This window comes from Helicoverpa armigera, chromosome 17 (genome assembly GCF_030705265.1).
Source record: "Helicoverpa armigera isolate CAAS_96S chromosome 17, ASM3070526v1, whole genome shotgun sequence".
Lineage (NCBI taxonomy): Eukaryota > Metazoa > Arthropoda > Insecta > Lepidoptera > Noctuidae > Helicoverpa > Helicoverpa armigera.
The window spans coordinates 334,450-353,485 of record NC_087136.1 but is presented as its reverse complement, the minus strand read 5'-3'; the positions used below and the strand labels follow the sequence as shown (position 1 = coordinate 353,485).

The 19,036-nt window shown below is 35.9% G+C and overlaps 1 protein-coding gene across 3 annotated transcripts in view; it reads right to left on the bottom strand.

Moving 5' to 3' along the window:
- Window positions 1–3,172: 3,172 nt before the first annotated feature.
- LOC110377239 (fibroblast growth factor receptor-like 1) overlaps window positions 3,173–19,036 on the bottom strand; it is a 142,758-nt gene continuing 126,894 nt past the window's right edge. Inside the window, exons 4-8 of one of the 3 annotated variants that reach the window (XM_064038865.1) lie at window positions 17,328–17,538; window positions 8,077–8,121; window positions 6,946–7,063; window positions 5,990–6,177; window positions 3,173–5,416 (exon numbers count right to left, since the gene is read on the bottom strand). In XM_064038865.1, the coding sequence (XP_063894935.1) occupies window positions 5,307–5,416; window positions 5,990–6,177; window positions 6,946–7,063; window positions 8,077–8,121; window positions 17,328–17,538 (672 nt within the window). In that variant the 3' untranslated portion in view covers window positions 3,173–5,306. Of the gene's footprint in view, window positions 5,417–5,989; window positions 6,178–6,945; window positions 7,085–8,076; window positions 8,122–17,327; window positions 17,539–19,036 lie in introns of all 3 variants that reach the window. The other 2 variants (XM_049846138.2, XM_049846139.2) reach the window with 2 other exon arrangements.

The window sequence follows — 19,036 nt, the reverse complement described above, 5'->3', positions numbered from 1 at the left end:
TAAATAATATAGCATGTAGTGTGCACATAATATACTGACAATATGGTGTAGTGATGTTAAAAACCTTATAGGTAATGAGGTCGGGGATTTTTCCGTCGATACAGACTAGCTATCGATATGAATTTCAATGTTTCGATCTATAAAATAAATTCGGGTTTATTAGTGCTATTTTAGCAGCATCACTAAATGCTTTGATTTAAACTCCCAAATTTTGCTGCACAGATTCCAAATTGAGGCGGAAAGCACCTATCATCGGTTTTCTAGTTGAGCTAAACAACCGCGGCGCTGAGCAAACAATTCGCGTCACTAATGACGTCAAACACGCTGGCCGGCGTGACGTCATCAGCTCAGCCTTCCCCCGGGCGAGCCCCGCGGCTTATTATTCCGCGACAAGCAAACACTTCGCCCCAATCGCTTTAGGGATTGTTGTAACGTGGTTATACTCCCGGGTAGGCTGTTTGTTCTCGATCGCATTTGACGCTAGTAAATAATCGGAGATTGTGACGTTTTATCCTATTGAAGACTGAGCATGTGGTCATAACGTAAATCTTTATCTTTTAGCTCTTAATGAGGTTTCTTTTGATCAAAAGATGAGTAAATAAATATTGATGCTGATTATACGTCTAGACTGAATATTAGCCAGACATTATTGGGGTGGGATGGTCAAAAGGTAATCATCGTATCGTGTGTGTGTGTATAGGCGTGGAAACTAAACATTTGCTAAGACTTGCCAGATTTGAGACAAAAGTGGTTTGAATATTACCCTAAAGGGGTTTACTGCAACTGAAGTTTCAAAGGTTTTTGAACTCCCAAACTCAAATGTTCTCAGTATTTAGGGTTCTAAATAAAGCACTTGAGCTATCAGTTTATTCATAGACTATTGATCCCTTTATTAGTTAAAGAGGATTTGAGGGTACTTGCTTTGATAGAGCCCTTCGCTGAGTGCTAGCCACATGAATCGATAGATCAGCTGTAGTGGTTTATACCCACACTCGAAGCTTGGAGTACCTACGTTTTAGATCATCTTCAATTTACCCCTTTCTATAATTAATACTGCAAGAAGTGGTTACACGGCGGTGATTCCATACAAAATACTAGTAAAAGTTCTCTTATATGCAGAAATAAATCAAGATCTCTTAAAGTTAAGCAGTTTATTATGACTAACGGCTCTTAAGAAACAATGATACCTAAAAAGAACCTAACATAAAATGAGGATTTACCTAGAAACATATACTTAGAAGCACATAAAGTTATGATATTGTAACGGTAAGTTTATCAGGCGCTGGCCTAAACCGCCTGCAGTCAAGTTGCAACTTAACTTAGCTCAAGTTACGCTTATTTTTCACTGTGAAATATCTACTGAAATATATCAACTTCAGAGCAGCGAGGCGAAAATGTTATTTTATGATAATAATCATAATTTACAGCGTTAAAATGATATCAAGTGGTTTTTAGTTTAAGAGATGGAATTCTTTTAGTTAGTTAGATTAATTGTTTTGTGTTTGCTTTAGTCGAGGTATTTCTTCTACCTGTTAACTTGATTAATTTTGAACTTGTTACAAGTATATGTATGTAAAGATTGTAGTACTGGTCAGTCTATGTAATCTCAATGTTTACTTAATTCCTTCGTACCTGCGTGAAAAACAAAATTAAGATAATTCTATGTACTTACTTTTCCTAATCTTCGTTTGAAATGAAACATTAAGAAGCATGGATATCCACTCAATACCTGTTAAATACAATAATGGAACTATTCATCAATCTCTCAAGCGATACTCTGCAGTTTCAAGTTGCATTGTGGTGCTTTAGAGTATGAAGCGACACTAGAGCGCTTCCGTCGTCTTAAGTACGCAATGTACAAGAATACCTTATATCGAAAGGTTTATAATGTAATGTCCTAAGAATTTACCGACGAAATAAAGCATGCCTAAATAAGTAACGAAACTAAGTCTACCAATTTCATTAAAAGTAACAGTTTCACTATTTCAGCCTCAATACCGTCCATCCCTGCGATCAGTCATTTATTCTAATATACTTACATTAATTAATGAACACGTAAAGTCTTTCTCCGGATTACCTCCGATTTTTTCCTTAATCTGACGGTGCTGCTAGTAATTACTACTTCAACTTACCCTTTCCTGAGTGTGTTTTCTTAGCTGGTCTGTTTCATACCCCAGGTGCGGCATCTTTGTGCAGTAGACTAGAGTCTTGTGCAATCTTGTGCGAACAAGCCATGTTTATTCGGTCGAACATTCTAGATAGCCGGTGCCGAATTATTTGTACGGCTGTCTATTGCTGTCCACTCGTCGGGATAAATCAATGTACTGTGTTTAGAGTTCGGAGTTAGGTTAAGGTATATTACATTGTAGGCTGAAACTTTCACAAAGGAAAGGTTCTTTCAAAGTTGAAGAATAAAGGACACAAAAACTCGTAGACGTCCTTTAGATACATTTAGAATCTATACAGGAACGAATGACCATACCTGAGTCTCAATAATATTTCACGAGCACAGAGCGCCGTAAATCACCAATCTAAATCCCGATACTGAAATCCCCGTTCACGAGATTAAGAGACTCCTACAAAATTTCAACAAAGTAAAATAAAGCATGGTGCACACTCGCCGGTAATCCGCCGACCTAAGTATATGACGCGCGTGTGTCATCACATTCCGACGACGGCTTAAAAAGGTACCAACCGGCTGATACACCCAGATTTTATTTCTCCTAAAGAAAATATTGTACTTAGCAAGATTATGAAAGGAAAAAAATATAATTTCCGAGATTGGCACTCCACTTCAAAAGAGTAAAGATATATTTTTGCTTATTCTCGTACTAAATCGCTTTTCCTGAGTTGGTTTTAATGCGATTTTATTACAAGAAAGCAAATAAGATGTTCACGTGAGTGCTTCACATGCGGTGAATTTGATTTCATTTTGCGGTAACATGTTCAGACATCTCGTTTCAATGCAAAAAAAACGTATATCATTAATATATCAAATTGGTTTCCACATGATATCATGTTAGCGACACGTTTATTATTTTGAAGTCGGTACGAACATCAATTTGTATCATCCGTAAATAAAAATGTTTTTATAATTTAGCGAGTCGCTCTCGTTGCGATCCCATTACTAATGGCCTCGAGGTATTCGATTAAATAAAAGGTAGACTTTTTAATAATATTTATTAATACTCCCTTTTTCTTATTACAATTTATGTACAAGATACAAAAGAAACAAAATCAACCTCTTCAATATAATCAGTGATCGGGCATTCACATGAATACCCACTATTAAAAACGTCCCGTTCTCTCAACCGTACAAATAAGTTAGTCGTCGAATTACATTAATAACATCATACTACTCTTTATTTAAAGGAACATAGCTAGGTATATTTCTGCTACCGTACTATCGCAATATTTCAGTATTAAACTACTTTACAAGTATACAAGAAGATGGAAAAAGTCAACAGTAGTCGTCGCGCCGCGTCACACTGCGTGACGCCGCACGCCGCAGCGCGTCGCGTCTCGCGGAGAGCACAATGTACGCCGCGTAAGTAACGAGCTGCGCGACAAAATCAATTAGGCACTCCGCCTTAAATAACCCCAAATTTAGTCCGCCGTAAACCTAATAAGTCTCGTTTTACGCAGCGTAAATTGACTCTGTGCGGATCTAGATTAACATGAAAATTAAATTCTATTACCTGCGATGAAAATTCAGTTTATACATAAAAGTTTTAGTGGAAAACAGTCAATAGATTCTTAATAATTATTTGTCGTTATTCCCTAGTAATTACAGTTTGAAGCCACTTCTCATCAGTTACAGGGATTTGTGTATTTATTAAACGTTTGTTGCGAGAAAGAAAAACTTTGATGGGAAGGTGAGGCTTGGCGTAGCTTGCGTAAGCGTGTAAAGGGGAAGTTTCACTGTAGGCTTGTTGGCCAAGTTGCCTGTTTAGAATTCTCGACACAAACTTATTTGACACTGCAACACCCACAGGTGAATCACGTATCAGGCGAGACGAGGGAGGGGGCGGGAGGGTGTGGGGGTGAAGTTGGCGTGGTTTTGTTTGCGTCAAACACAGTCTTGAGTCTTTACGGAACACGCTGCGTAATTTAAACAATTAGTGTGTACTCTGCTTAGGAATAAACATTCCAGTAATTTGTGTTAGTAATCGAACATGAGGTTGAAAGAGATGTTTTAATAAAATTAGGAGGGCTGTGATCTGATTTGAATTAATTTACTTTTATTTTTCCTGTTAGTAAACATATTTAATTGCACGCAGTCGATATTAGATTCGTTATAAAAACAAATCATTGAAAACATTATTATTGTTACGCTGAAATCTTTCTTATTACCTTCATTGTTTTTCCATTTCCGATGAAGAGTGGCTTTGATAATTTTAAATAAGTTGTTCTAAGAACAAAATAAGAAAACAGTTTTTCACCACTCAAATGGTGGAACGACTAGTACTATAATATCCAATCTTATGTATTAAACTCGTTTATTTTGTATTTACAACAATACGAAATATTTACAATGCGATCTGATATAAACTTTATTTATTCTACATCATTACGTATAGTTTACTTTATTTACAAAAAATGTTTTACATTCAGTTTGTTTGTTCAATAATAATTCGTCATCAGCAAAATAATTACTTTATTGTAAATAAATTTACATTTAAATGAGCATTGTTAAACGAGCTTACACGAAATCAAATTTCATTTTTAATTTATTAATTAGATAAATAATAAGTTAATACTGCCGCGTAACATTACGATCACAAATTAATTTTTTGCAAAAGTGACAATTATTTCAATAACATTTCCTAAATTAATACTATTATTAAGTTTAATATTAATCCTACAACGTTTCGGGGGTTGGAGCTCTTATTTTTCTTATAAAACATAATTTAACATGTATTATATGAAAACAACTTTATTAACAAAAGAGTATTTTAACTCGAAGTCAATTTATCCAAAATAAACTGATATTTGTGCTACCAGTAAAAGAGAATCAAGTCCTGTTTCAATATTGAAACTGTATTATACGCTGAAAGGATTTGTACATTTAATTATACAAATCAAATAACCAGTTACGTAATTAGATCAAGAGAAGTCGAACGTTACAAAAATTAAGGAATGTTTCTCGAACCATGTTACACAAGACTCTAAATGAGCTTGTATTTGGGAGATCATAGAAGCAACAGTCTGTTATCATCAATCAAACAAAATTAGACTCTGTTTGTATGGAATGTAAGGTTTATAACTGATTAGCTCCGAGCCCTGGCTGGCGGCGGCTAGGCCGATCATCTGCAGACGGCGGACGAGAGTAGGTAGGTGACGATGGCACAGCTCAGCTGTGACGTGAGGTAGGACGACGCGCGGTTGCTCGTCTGCATCGCTGCTGGGTGCTCGCCTGAGTGAAAAGTACACGATATTATAAATAGAATTTAAGAAGATTCTTCTTTTTCTTCAGTCTCTATCCTAACTGTAAGAACGTCCATGAGTTAAGTTAAAGTAACAGCTTTACCAGCTATAAAACTTGTATTCTCTGAAAACGATTCAGGTGATAATGATAATCTCTAAAGTTGTTTAAAACTGAACTCCCCGAGAATTGACTTGTTTATCTACACACACAAGCCACAATAAACAGTAAAGTTGAACAGCAATAAACAGGTAATAAATGTAAATGCGAAACTTGACTCTGGATAATCGGTTACACTTTCCCACCAAAAAGAAACCGATCCTAATAAATTTTCATATTGCCTTTGATATGATATAGTGACCGTAAAAACTGTAGGTGAAATTTACCCATTGACACCTTTAAACCATGTCCTTAGTGTCTTACACAGTGCTGGAGCAAGTAAACCTGCTCAAGTGACAAGAGCACGCGGGTGGGTACTTTGCTTTGGTACATGCGCGAGTCGCTGGACCAGCGCGTTTTTTAGATGCATGTACTTGCACCCTTAAATACTTGACAGAATCTTACCATTAAGCACATGCACCGACACCGAGGCGGGGTGCGCGTTATTGGGCACGCACGTGTAGTTCCCGGAGTCGGTGAGCGCGGCCTTGGTGACCAGCAGCTTGCTGGTCGTGCCACCCTCCGTCTTCTCCGTCTCCAGGCTGATGCCGCCGCGGGGGGAGTCGAAGTCGACCACTGAGTTGCCGTGGTACCTGGTAGGGAAGAATTGGAGGATTTTGATACTGGTGGAGATAAAGATTGAAAGTGAAAGAAGGAAGTTTATTGGTCTGAAGCAAAATACATAGGTGTTTTTGAAGGATAATCTTGCGAATGGGAAGTACAGCGTCTCTTATTGTGACGTCGGAATTTACTTCTATCGCAAATTATTTTACATGCTTATCGGTAAATTGTCAAAGTTAACAATCTGAATACTTTAAAATAGTATTATTGGCAGAGAAACAACCTCAATATTATAGCATGAAGCCCGTTTGCATAAACTTGTAGCTACAACACAATTTATTAATACAATGAGCAAGTTAGTGTGACACTACTCCGAACTTGTACAATACTATGACTAATTCGATTTGTGTCTCAAACTTTTGTCTATCAATTAATTACTATTCTAAGAATAGTGTCAATCTAATCAGAGAACTTTAAATCGATATTTAGTTACTTGAATCAAAATTGGCTTCTTTTCATTGGCATTGTGATATCGAATTAGTTTGTCTAGAAGTTTTAATGTGATTTAAAGAAGTAAATCAGTCAGTCAGTGACTTCGCCACCTTTTTTGTGTACAAATATTATTAGCAAGTACATAACTTCAAGATTCTGAACAAACATTAATTTCCTCCAAAATTCCTCAAAGAGGCAAAAAGATAAGAAGCCCAAAAGGCTCTTCAAAGACTACGAGTAGAAGGCAGGCAAACATAAAGGCAGATATTGTTGCCGTCCACGTAAATATAACGAACAATAAGATTTACCATAAAATTGAGGCGGTGGATGGCGGCGACGAGTGCACATTCACTGAACACGTCAGCGATATTGTGCTGCCTTTCTTCACGTACACGTCCTGCGAGCCCCATATGGTCGCCGCCGCAGCTGCAACAAGCGAAACAGAACCTTCACTACATAACGTAAAGTACACAGTACAGTAACACGAGTGACACGAGAAAATGCTTGCATATTTACAAATTGTATGCAAATAGGGATTCAGGGTTCATAGGTAAGGTTTTCAAATCTCAGGTAATGAAGCTAGTAACATTTAGGTATGTCGTCGGGGTTTTAACAACGAACGGTATTTAGGTTGTTAAAATTGAACAAGTCCTCGTACAATGAGTTTTTATGGGTACAGTCACGTGCAGAAAACATAGCCACAATCCATTCTTTAACTTAGTTTTCTTCTTTTATGTTTTATTTCCCTCACATTTTTTGAATTGCAGATAAATCACCAGCGCCTAGTCTCAACTTAAACCTTTTATAACTCTTTTGAGAGCCTACTTGAACAAGACAATAATGATGATGCAAGTTTAAAAGCCGAGCTGAGCCAATTCCACCTCGCCTAAACCTAATTTGACTTTAAAAAGTGTTTAACTTAGCATTATGGCTTTCTCTAACTTACTCAATTCCAAACACTGGTTGACGTAACGACTAAAACGTTTATTTTTATTATGGCAACCCACCGATTTGGATGTTGGCAATAAAATTTTATTCTACTTTCTGCGGCACAGTTTTTGACAGTAATAGCTCGTCGGCTGAGTTTCAAGTTAATTTTGTTACGACAATATTTACTCTCACCGATGACTTAAGAGATACGGATCTTGGGTGACAACCATGCATCTGTTGGTATTTACTGTAGCGATGGAGGCGACCGACATGGACTATACAATATCTACTGCATGGACAACGTCTGGCGGAGTTCATGCAAATTCAAAAAGCGCTACACCGCACGCCCAACAAACTCCATCTAATCATATCCAAACAAAACATCTCGTGCTGTCAACGAAAACACGAAAATGAAGCCGCTACGAACAGATGAAAGTATAATGAAGTACTAATGAATAAACAAATGAAAAATGCAATTAAAAATGAAGAGAAGGATACGAAACCGGTACCTGAGGAGCGGGGCGGGGCCGAGGTCGCGGGGATGAGGGACTCATCTGGAATTCACAAGACAACAGCTTAGGAGAGGGCGAGGAATACAAAACAGCATGTGACCCTACCAGAGATGCATCGAAAGAGTTGAGCGCTATTAGATTCGGTAGAATTAGCGATACAAAGACTTAGCAATGGAATGGAAATTACTGAACTGGGAGCGACTTTCAAATTGATGTGGCAGACGACCTTGACGCCGTGTTTATTATTCAAATCACAGTTTGTGGAGAAGTCTAGGGACTAGAAAATGGGAGATGACGTGATAGAATTAAAACTGTGTCTCAGATGAGTTAAAGTTGGGAGTTTAGTGAGACCTCAGCAATTAGACAAGTTAGGACCCCGCCGTGCATAGTAACGTTGTATAGGATAGAACAGTAACATTTCTACGTGTGCACTTACCATAATATCTACGTGGCTACAAGTTTACAGAAAGCGTAAGAGTTTTAAAAGAGCAATTTTGCTCGCGCCCTAACTCTGTAGTCATTATAAAGAACCAGATGAGAAAAATGCACTATACGTCCGCCTTAATATATTCACACAATAGTAGCCATTGATACTTGTCAAAGTAATATCAACATCGTCTAATGACAATATCAGGTTCTGGTTGCTAACCCTCGCCATGCCGTTACCATGGCAACGTCAGCGTGGGCGGGTTAACGTCTTCCCGATTTCTTCCTAATCCTTGGAGTCAACACGTGTAAACCTATTATCCTAAAAACGATATTCTTAATTGAGAGAAGGCTTAACTGTCACCGTTACCCTATCAATTTTACTGAAATTTTCAATAACTAATTCGGAACAAGTTACAAAATATTAAGTAAAGTACTAAAAGGTCATTAGCTCAATCATGACTACACAGTCAGAGAACTATTGAGGCCAAGACAAAGTTAGATATTAAATTATTTTGTAAATGTTTCGGTCCTATTTAGTTCATCCAAGACTCATTGTGTCATCCGAGAGCACTTATTCAATTTAAACTACAATGTAGCAGGGCCATATTCAAAAAAATTGTATATTAAAACGTCCAACACAGTTATTCTTTTTTAAAAAATAGCTACTGGCCAATTACTCTTAAAAACAGAATAAACATTTATTTAAGCATTATGAAAAATAAAAATAACGCTCCATAATCCTCAATGAATGATTAATTAAAAGAAAACTACAACGTAGAACATTTGTTTTCATATAAGCAATGCGTGTCCACATTCTTGGCGCGACATTTAAAAAACATTTTATTATTCAATATTAGTATTTTAACTGACAAATAATTTATTTCTTAGCAGAGCATTGTGGAACCTGAAGGAATTTGCTAAAATTATCATGAAATATAGCACGCAGGATTCAGGAATAATTAATTAAAGCATGTCTTGATTTCACTTCATTTCTGTTATTCCTGTCTGTTACGTTAGTAATTTTAATCTTTTTGTAGTAGTTATCAAAATTATTTTACCTAAAACATTAGCAACTGAACTGTCAAAAGAATCGACGAATCAAAATGTTCGGTAATTTTGTTAAGCGCAACAAGCACGAAATATTGTGGCGCAGTGATTATTCGACAGTTAAAAGTTACTTATTACTGTGAGACTTTTAAAGTATCGGTAAGTACTTTTACTGTTTTATAACTCAGCTTAGAATAAATGTATATTGATACTATCACTGTACTATACAAGTTTCGTATAAAGTAAGAATTAGCATTGAAAAAGAGTTTTTTTTAGATTAGACACAAGCAATTTATTCATATCGGTTATCATATCGATTACTTTTTTCTGTGACGTAACAGATATGAGCGGTTAAGGTTTGCTCACAGTGTACGTACCGAGATAAAGACGTATTTAATCAAACCTACCACTTTTCTTTTTATTTTATAATTTTGTAAAGGTATCTTTACGAAAAGTCGACATGGAAAAATTAAATAAAAATCAATCCACAAATAAAATTTAAAACTTGAACATGTATTCTATCGTTATACATTTTTACAATCGATATTTGCATGTATTATAGTGGGATAAGTTTGAGATAGTTGAGAAAAATAATTTTACCTACGTACATCCTAGGGACGGCTTTAGTTCGGGTATAAGAATTACTGTGGGGTTTGTTGTAAAATATTTAATATTTACGTATTAAGGTTTTTTTTCTTCACAGGCAAAATGCTACTAACACCAGCTGAACGACAGCGAAATTATAGAGAACGATTACTACCTACTTATTTTCTTTTAAAATTATGTCGTTGTATACTAACCCTAATAATTCATCTCCGTTACTTTTCTGTTATAATAATATAGCTTTCCTATCTGTTTCATATCCGTTATTTACAATTATTTTGAAAACGACCCAGCAACTAGCATAAACTACACGGCGCAGGCTGAGTGAGGCATTGTCGGACATTTTTCAACAATAACAAGCCCTGTAATTGGCTGTGAGGTGAATTTGAGAGGCTCGCATGACGTATCTAGCGGCGAGGCGTGCACTAACAAATTGGCTACTATGAAAACGAGTCGGGTAAAAAATTGTGCTCATTTAGCCAACACCGGTTTTGGTAACGAAACGGATTTGTTCCGGAACATAAGTCACGTAATCGATAATGGAGTTTGAGTCCTAGACCAGGATTTTATAGAATAGATCGACCGTATTTATCTTGTTGAAACGCTAGACGTCTTCTTGATAATAGTGAAGGATGCTGTGGATGGCGAGGCGTTTGGATGTCGGATAAACTGAAGCATTATAGCGTTATACCGGAACTGTGAGGATTCACTGTGATATACTTTTGTCGATTGACCTAAATATTGGAAATACAGGCGGACTTGGATAATTGTCAAGATTTGCTAAAGTTCTGAAAAATTAATCCTCTTTGTTCTAATAAAGGGTCTTAAATGAAGTCAAGAGTCAGAGAATTACATTGAATTAATCACATTTATCTTCCTTGACTTTGATGTCCAAGATAAAAGATAGGCGCAGGGCATTGTCCTCGCAATTTGAACGAAAAAAAAAGAGAAAATTCATAGACTTGACAAGGAAACAAGAAAACTAAAAATAGCAACACCCACGACATTTTTGTATATTCCAGAGTCAGAGTAGCAGTCGTCATGAATCTTACTATAATAAAGTGCTTGTATCTTTTATCTCTTCCACGGTAAAATGGGTAAACTATTTCGATAATACTTTGGCTGAAGGAATTTCCTCCCAACATCTACTACTATTACACTCTAACTAAGAAATAAATTACTTTAAATAAATTTAGAAGTCTCCTTCTATTTAAAATACCTAAGCTGAACGCTCATAATCTGCGTTTTATAATTAAAAACATAAGCTGTGGAGCTCGGAGCGGGAACACTTCACGAATAGAGTTATTTTGTAGGGGCAAGCTTTTAATGTTTCATAACGATGAAATAAAATTTAAGTGACAACAATTCAGCGTGCTCTAAACTTTCCGGGTTGCGGTACTGGTGAAAGGGTTATGGTTTTTTATTTTATAATCTGCGTGAGAGCGACTTTGTAATGGGTAACTATCTCGTATGAGTGAAGTGGTAAACACGCGCCCCTACGGATTTTATATAAATGCGATAGTAATTTTACAGCCTACGTTGTCTTCATTTTTATTTCAATAGTGATTATTTTCGTCATGGTAACCCGTTCGAAACATTATTCATTCCGTATTTGTCAGCAGATATTAAAATAAATATCTGCCATAATTCTGAGTCTCTGCTTACTGAAAGATTCTCGTAATCACTGCCTCTTTATCGTTAAAAAAAAAATATTTTTTACTATTTTTCATCCATGATATTATATCTGTAGAGTTCAACTTCAAAAGGCCGTCATATTTCGTTTATTTATTGCAACATACCTTACTGTAATGATATTATTATTACGTTGGCCCAAAATGAGGTCTTTGAGGGGAAAATAAAATGCAAAAAGAATATCTTACATTGAGTCGTTCAGTCAAAGGCCACGTAAAAAGTTAACTGGATCATGTTTGAGCAGTTACTGATTTTATGGAGCCTTCGTGATATTTATTTTTATTCTGTTTTATTCTTTTAAGGGGCTTGAATTTTACACCGGTAATCATTTAACGAAGTTTTGAAGTAAGGTTTTATTATCTACGGATCTTTTTTAGGTGTGTTTTGTAATGTCATTTTGTAAAACCTGATATTGGAATGACGTTGAGGTACTTGAGCTAAATGATTACACCATAATCCTAAATAACAAAACCTCCACATAATATCCTTTCATAACAATTTACATTGCAAGACATATTTGCGAGATAAAATCATTTTTTCCTGCCACATGAACAAGGACAGAAGAATTCCTCAGTCCATTGAAACTCCAGCTATTTCCCATATTTTTCCCCTGAATAATCGGTGAGTCCCAATACTTTTAGATCGATCTACCGTGCGGGGATTGATTTGAACGCACCTATGGGTTTCGCTTTGACAAGCCATGTGGCTCCAATATCAAATGAATGAATATTTAATTGGCTTCCTCAAGTGGTCTTTAGACAGGAAAAATTTTAAGCAATTACGTTTTTTTTTCATTTATGTAATTTGTGTATTTATGGTAAGTACTTTTATAAGTCGATCGCTCAAAGTAATGCCTTCATAATTCAAAGAAAATATATTTTTAAGTTTAGGCAGCTTGTTTGCAATTAACTTCATAAATCAAGGCTAAAAATGCTTACAGCGATACAAATTTGTTTGGCCAAGTTAAACACAGCATCGTTTTCTGTTTTCAGATAACACTTTTAATAGCCTTTCTCGTGATTAACGTCATATTTTCACAAGAATTTATCGTCAGCGATTGTTTAAACCGTCGCTTTTTACAAAATCCTTGACCTATTTTGTTTAAAATTAAATTTTATGAAAGTAACCAAAAAATTACATACTTTTTACGTAGCCATTTGTTTAATGAACCCACTCAATTGTGTGGACCTTGACCCGTTTTGTTGAGAAGTTTTTATAAAAGGCCCACTGTCGCGTTTAATTGTAAAGATTTATAATCTGATGAAAAAACAGCGCCATTTTTGTTGCTAATCGCTTTAGCTGAGATATAAAGCTGGTTAGTAATTAATGTATTTTTAACTATACTTAACGAGTAGCCAGGTAGATTTGGACTTTTTATTTTTGTTTATATTTTATTTTGTAAGATGAGTTTGTTAATACAGGAGACATCACGTGGTGTTGGTGATGAGGTTTGGGTCCCAAAAGTTTGTCTATAACCACTTTTTTGAATTGAGTAGAATTTTATCAGATTATTTTTCCGACCCAAATATCGACCAATAGAATTGCACCATTCGACGTCACGTGGTACAACCTACATGGTATTATACTGAAAATTTTTTGAATATTTTCTCTGGTCGTTGCTACGTCAAACTGACAGGTTGTGGCCGACATTTGGGACGGAAAAATAATCTCCCGAATACCACACGAGCTTCATAATTATCTGGCATTTCCCTCAAGGTTCCCTGCAAACAAATAAAGTCGTCAAGTTTTTCAGGAAAAATCACTCGCGCTTCGCGCTCGTTATTTTTTAACCTGAAAAACTTGACTCCTTCATTTGTTTGCAACGAACCTATCGGAAAATACCCGATAATTTTGAAGCTCTTGTGGTATTATAAGTGAATATTTCATCTAAATATCCAAAACCAATTCATGTTCCCATTCAAACTGATACAGCATTTATTTATTTACAAACTAACCTAGTTTACATCGGAGCAAAGCCGGTGACTATCTATAAATATTCTGGTCGTATCTATCATCAATAATGAACACTGCAGTCTCGGCCGAAAGGACTTGCTATCATATTTAATTCACGAGAACACTGATTTTATAAATAATTTCCTTTTGAATAGATGGCGGAACGATTCTCGTTTGTGGATTATTTTGAATATTAAGTGGAGGTCCATTCACCCTTCATTTATATTGGGACCGTTTTGGTTGTTCAATAGATGGATCAGGAAATTCTACAATATTGGTCATTAAAATGTTCAGTTAGAATCATTTTACTACTTAACTAATAACATAAAACATAACATAAAATGGAAATAGGTTTCTTAATGATAGACATATTACACACCTTTCATAGGTACCAAAAAACTAATGAAACATTTCAAACAAAGTTTTTCATTAGAAAATTAATATAATTTCATATCTTCATCATAAACGTTTTTATTACGTTTCAGTTAATTAAATACAACTTTGACAGACTGGTGTGCCCTTTAGTTTGATACCTAATATTTGATATATTTTTTATTATCCTTCAGATGAAAATCGTGACTGACATGATAAGCAAAGTAAAAAACTTAGAACTCAAAACACGTATGTTAACAAAACGCTATTTAAGCATCTACTAGGTATTTTCCAAAAGTATCTTCGAGATTGGACTAGCAACTACATTATTAGCAACAGCAAACGTGAATTCTCAGAGTCAAACAAAGTATTGAGTTTCTATAAGGAATTTCTCAGTACCCTGAAGTCCTCTAAACGAGTGAGACTTAAAATATTATCGAAACTTAGGTGTTAATATACGTGTTTTTAACGTAAGCAATAGGTATAGGGGAATATGCCTGTTTTTACCAACGTTTATTAACTATTTTAGGTACCTACTCAAATGCTACCAATGGCCCCTTTGCGACAGTTAAAGTGCCCTTAGAACTATTTTGATAAAATCAGATTTTCAGCATCAAAATGAAGATCTTTTAAAAATTATTGGGTAATGGCGTGAGCGAAGCAGTTATTATTTATCGCTTTTCATCTCATTTTCTCATTTGTCACCGCCATACAATGCGTTCGGCATTTTTCCATCTATTATAAAATAAAAGGCTTCACTAACACAAGTAATATCCCTCGAGTCACGTTCACCAATAACGTATTGCAATGGCCCGCCTTCAAATCTCAACCGCTTATAAATATCCTATAATAGTCTATTTAATAGGTCTATGAAATTCCACAAATGCACTTTATTTTAGGTTCAAAATAAAATTACAGCTGTTTTTTATTTAATCTTTGCTAAAATGAGATTAAGGTTTCTCGCAAAATGCTGAGTTTTTATATTTACAAGCAAAATTTAAATCGATTACGAAATAAACTAGAAAAAGGTTTTGAGTAAAAGCAAATTCCAAGTAGAAAACATAAAAATGGCTGTGTAGAATAATGTCTGCTTAACTACTTACTATTCTACAAAATTGTTTAAAATAATTCATATTACAGAAAAATATTCGTCGTCGGAAGTCGTGGTGGCCTAGTGGGTAAAGGACCAACCTCAAGTATGAGGGCGCGGGGTCGATCCCAGGTCAGGCAAGTACCAATGCAACTTTTCTAAGTTTGTATGTACTTTCTAAGTATATCTTAGACACCATTGACTGTGTTTCGGATGGCACGTTAAACTGTAGGTCCCGGCTGTCAGTGAACATCCTTGGCAGTCGTTACGGGTAGTCAGAAGCCAGAAAGTCTGACACCAGTCTAACCAAGGGGTATCGGGTTGCCCGGGTTACTGGGTTGAGGAGGTCAGATAGGCAGTCGCTTCTTGTAAAGCACTGGTACTCAGCTAAATCCGGTTAGACTGGAAGCCGACCCCAACGTGATTGGGAAAAGGCTCGGAGGATGATTACAGAAAAATATTAAGTTACCATGAGACCGGCTTTTTAATTTCAAAATCGCAAATAATACTGCTTTTATTAGGGGTCCATTTTTTCCTACAACAAATCAAGTTGAAATGATGAACCATTCAACCACATACCAAACACTACAAAATCACATCGCAACATAATTTCGATAAAACTTCAACAAAATATTTGAGCGTGCGATCCAAGGGCGTCCGTCACGCGTGACGTAGATAGATGTGCTCCACTTTGTACCGCGGCATTACACCCACTACTAATATGACGAGAGATGAATGCCGGATTACGGCGTCGTCACTTTTCATGCGCTGTACATCTCGCGGACTGACGACCAAGGCTTTTTGTATTGTTTATACGCATTATATGACCCTGTTATGGGTAATGGTCCTATGTTTTTTCCTTGTGACCTGTTCTTGGATATTCTTCTTTTAGTTTTGAAGTGGATAACTCTGAAGTTTGTTTTTACTATGTAAGTAAAGTAGTTGGTAAGGATAGTTGAAGAGCAACTTGCGTCAGTGCGACATTTTGCGAAATCAAGGAAAAAATACTTCTAAAATGATCCAGTCAATAAAGGATATTGTATTTTTTTCAGAATGTAGCCAATTTAACCCTTTCGCTATTTTCGAAGATCTTATTTAGGTTTTCATAACCCTGTTTGTAATACAAGGATCATCCTGACCTACCCTTCGTAAAATATGTACGAACAATTTGAATTCGTATTACACATTCCGTTTGAGTCTAATGAGTTCATACATACGTGTAACAAAATACTGGTTGTTTGAAGAAATGCTGTTTTAAGTGGCTTATGATGGCTTAACATGATATCTGAATTACATCATTGGTAAAGGCTCTTTGTGATAAATACATTTTCCAAAAATTATACTAATGGTAAGTTAACTAAAAATATTTTTCAAATTCAAAAAGAGAAAAATGGACTCCATAATGCTGTTTTACACGCGTACACTCAATTTTCTTGGCACAGAATACATTTGTAGGTTTATTAAATTAATTCAAAAGGTTCTGTATCGTATTGCGAATTAGTATGAATGTTATTCAAAGCATTTTATCGTTGCCCTCAGCATAATATTATCATGTATTTCTAAGAAAAAAACGCGAACTAATCTAATTTAATTATTTAGAAGGTTTTCCGTGTCCTTTGATATTTATAAAGTTAATTTTGTTTTCTTTGAGAAATAAATCAAAGATTTTTGAAGTAAACTTATTTTATGTTTTATTTATCTTACGTTTTCTCGACCTTTAATTTCAATTCTTCGTGTTTAATCAACAAATTGTTCACTTTTAATTAGCCCTGAATTAATTCTGAGTGCTTACTTTAAGACTGAGAAGCTGATTTCTTTAATATTTTAGAGATTTAATTAGTAACGATTATTAATTAATGAAAAGTCCCTTGCTGATACAATAACTGATGAATTAATTTTATCTGTTCTAAAATTAAGATTAACGCTGACTTTTGATTTAAAAATAAAATTTCTAAACGCTTTTTATTCAACTAAAAATGAGAGATCAAGCTAAACTGGACATCACACAAATCAATGGGCCCCCAATATAACTTGACCTACACTTGTAAGCAAAAAAAGTCACCTTCGACCGTCAGTATGACAGCCATGTTGATCTTGGGTTCCGTGTTGATCTGACACTCGTAGACGCCGGCGTCCCTCGGCTGCACGTAGTCTATCTTGAGGTCCCAGTCGTCTGAGGGTTCAGGGTGCAGCACGCTGAACCGCGCGTCGCCCGTGTATGTGAAGATGTGGGACGTCAAGATATGGAGGTCACGTTTCCTCATCCACGATACCTGCAAGAGAAGGGACTTTGTAGTATTTTAAATAAAATCAAATGATGATGATGAATAACTCGCATACATTGCAGCAATATTAATTAATACATTGGTTGGTTTATAAGTTAATTATTTTAAATTAATCGAAACATTCCTGATTGAGTTCCGATACAAACAGATTTAATCTGCGATGGTTAAAAACAGAATCAATTATAACTGTAAACGAACATAAGCTACACAAGTTTACATAACAAGCGCCGATGATAACTCAATTATCAGATGTCGGAGTTACTAATAACAGGAATTACGAACTCGGTCCCTCGGGTCTCAAAAACCGGGCAAGTTGTCTCAAACAGCGGAATTGTCGAATGAAGCCGGCCTCAAGTTGTGAGCCCAACTTTACCTGACGAATATCAATTAGCCGCTCCATATTGCCCTGAACGTCTTTCTCGTGTCTATTAAAATTACGATGGAACTCGTTCACGTCAATATTCAATAACCTGGCCGACGCTGATCTGGTCCCTTTTTGATTAGTCCTTCGATATTGATTTGTGCGTGTTAATATTAATAGCATATGAAGCTTTCCTCACTCGTGCTCTATCCTCAGAAACTGCTGTGGGAGATGGGGATTCGGTTCCGGCCACTAAATCTGTAGGGACTGAAACATACGTGCTCTGAAATAGTTACTGACAAGCCGAGTAAAAGACCTTTACGAGTATCTACTTAGGATAACGTCTCGCTAGCTTATATTGTGATGTTTGTTTTGCTTTGATGTCTTTTCCTGGAAAAATATTATGTAAGCACGAGTACCTACTTGTTACTGTTACACTATATAATAATAACCAATTGATATTACTGATTCTGTTATCCGGAAATTTATAGTTCTGTAAATTGACACTCTCAGTTTCAATTCTGAAAATTCGTTCAGTTATAATAAATTGAGTTGAGTTATTTCATGGTGGCATTTCAGTGAATAAGGATAAGCATGTAAACACACAAACCGTTTACCTGGAGCTGGCGGCGAATTATTTCTCAGTAACTCGCTTACATCACAAAGAGATAGGCCGCTGCCTTTTGATTAAAATTACACCGACAATAAACGTTTGAATTATATTTTTAATTCGAGAGCTCTCCAGACTGAGAAATTAGAAAATAAATTCCCCTCCCTTTTGTTGGGTTTTTGTTTTTCTACGTAATTAGAGTAAGCTGGGGGTGAGCCCGTAAGCCCGCCCTGTAATTAAGCAAGATGGAACGTCCTCAGACTGTTTACAGCCTTTAAAATAATAAAATTAAGTAACGGCTAAGCGACCGAGAGGTTTTTCTTGAATTCCCGTGGAGCGCACAAACTTGATGAATTAACCTCAGCATTGAAGCGGGTCAGCCGACGTCGTTTTATATTTCCGCACAAGTGTGCCGGATATTTGTTTATTTTATTATCCTCGTCAAGGGCTAAGGAAGATTTATTCTGTCCTGCTCGCGATATTTTGTGAAGAGGAAATGTGCAGGATTTACTATG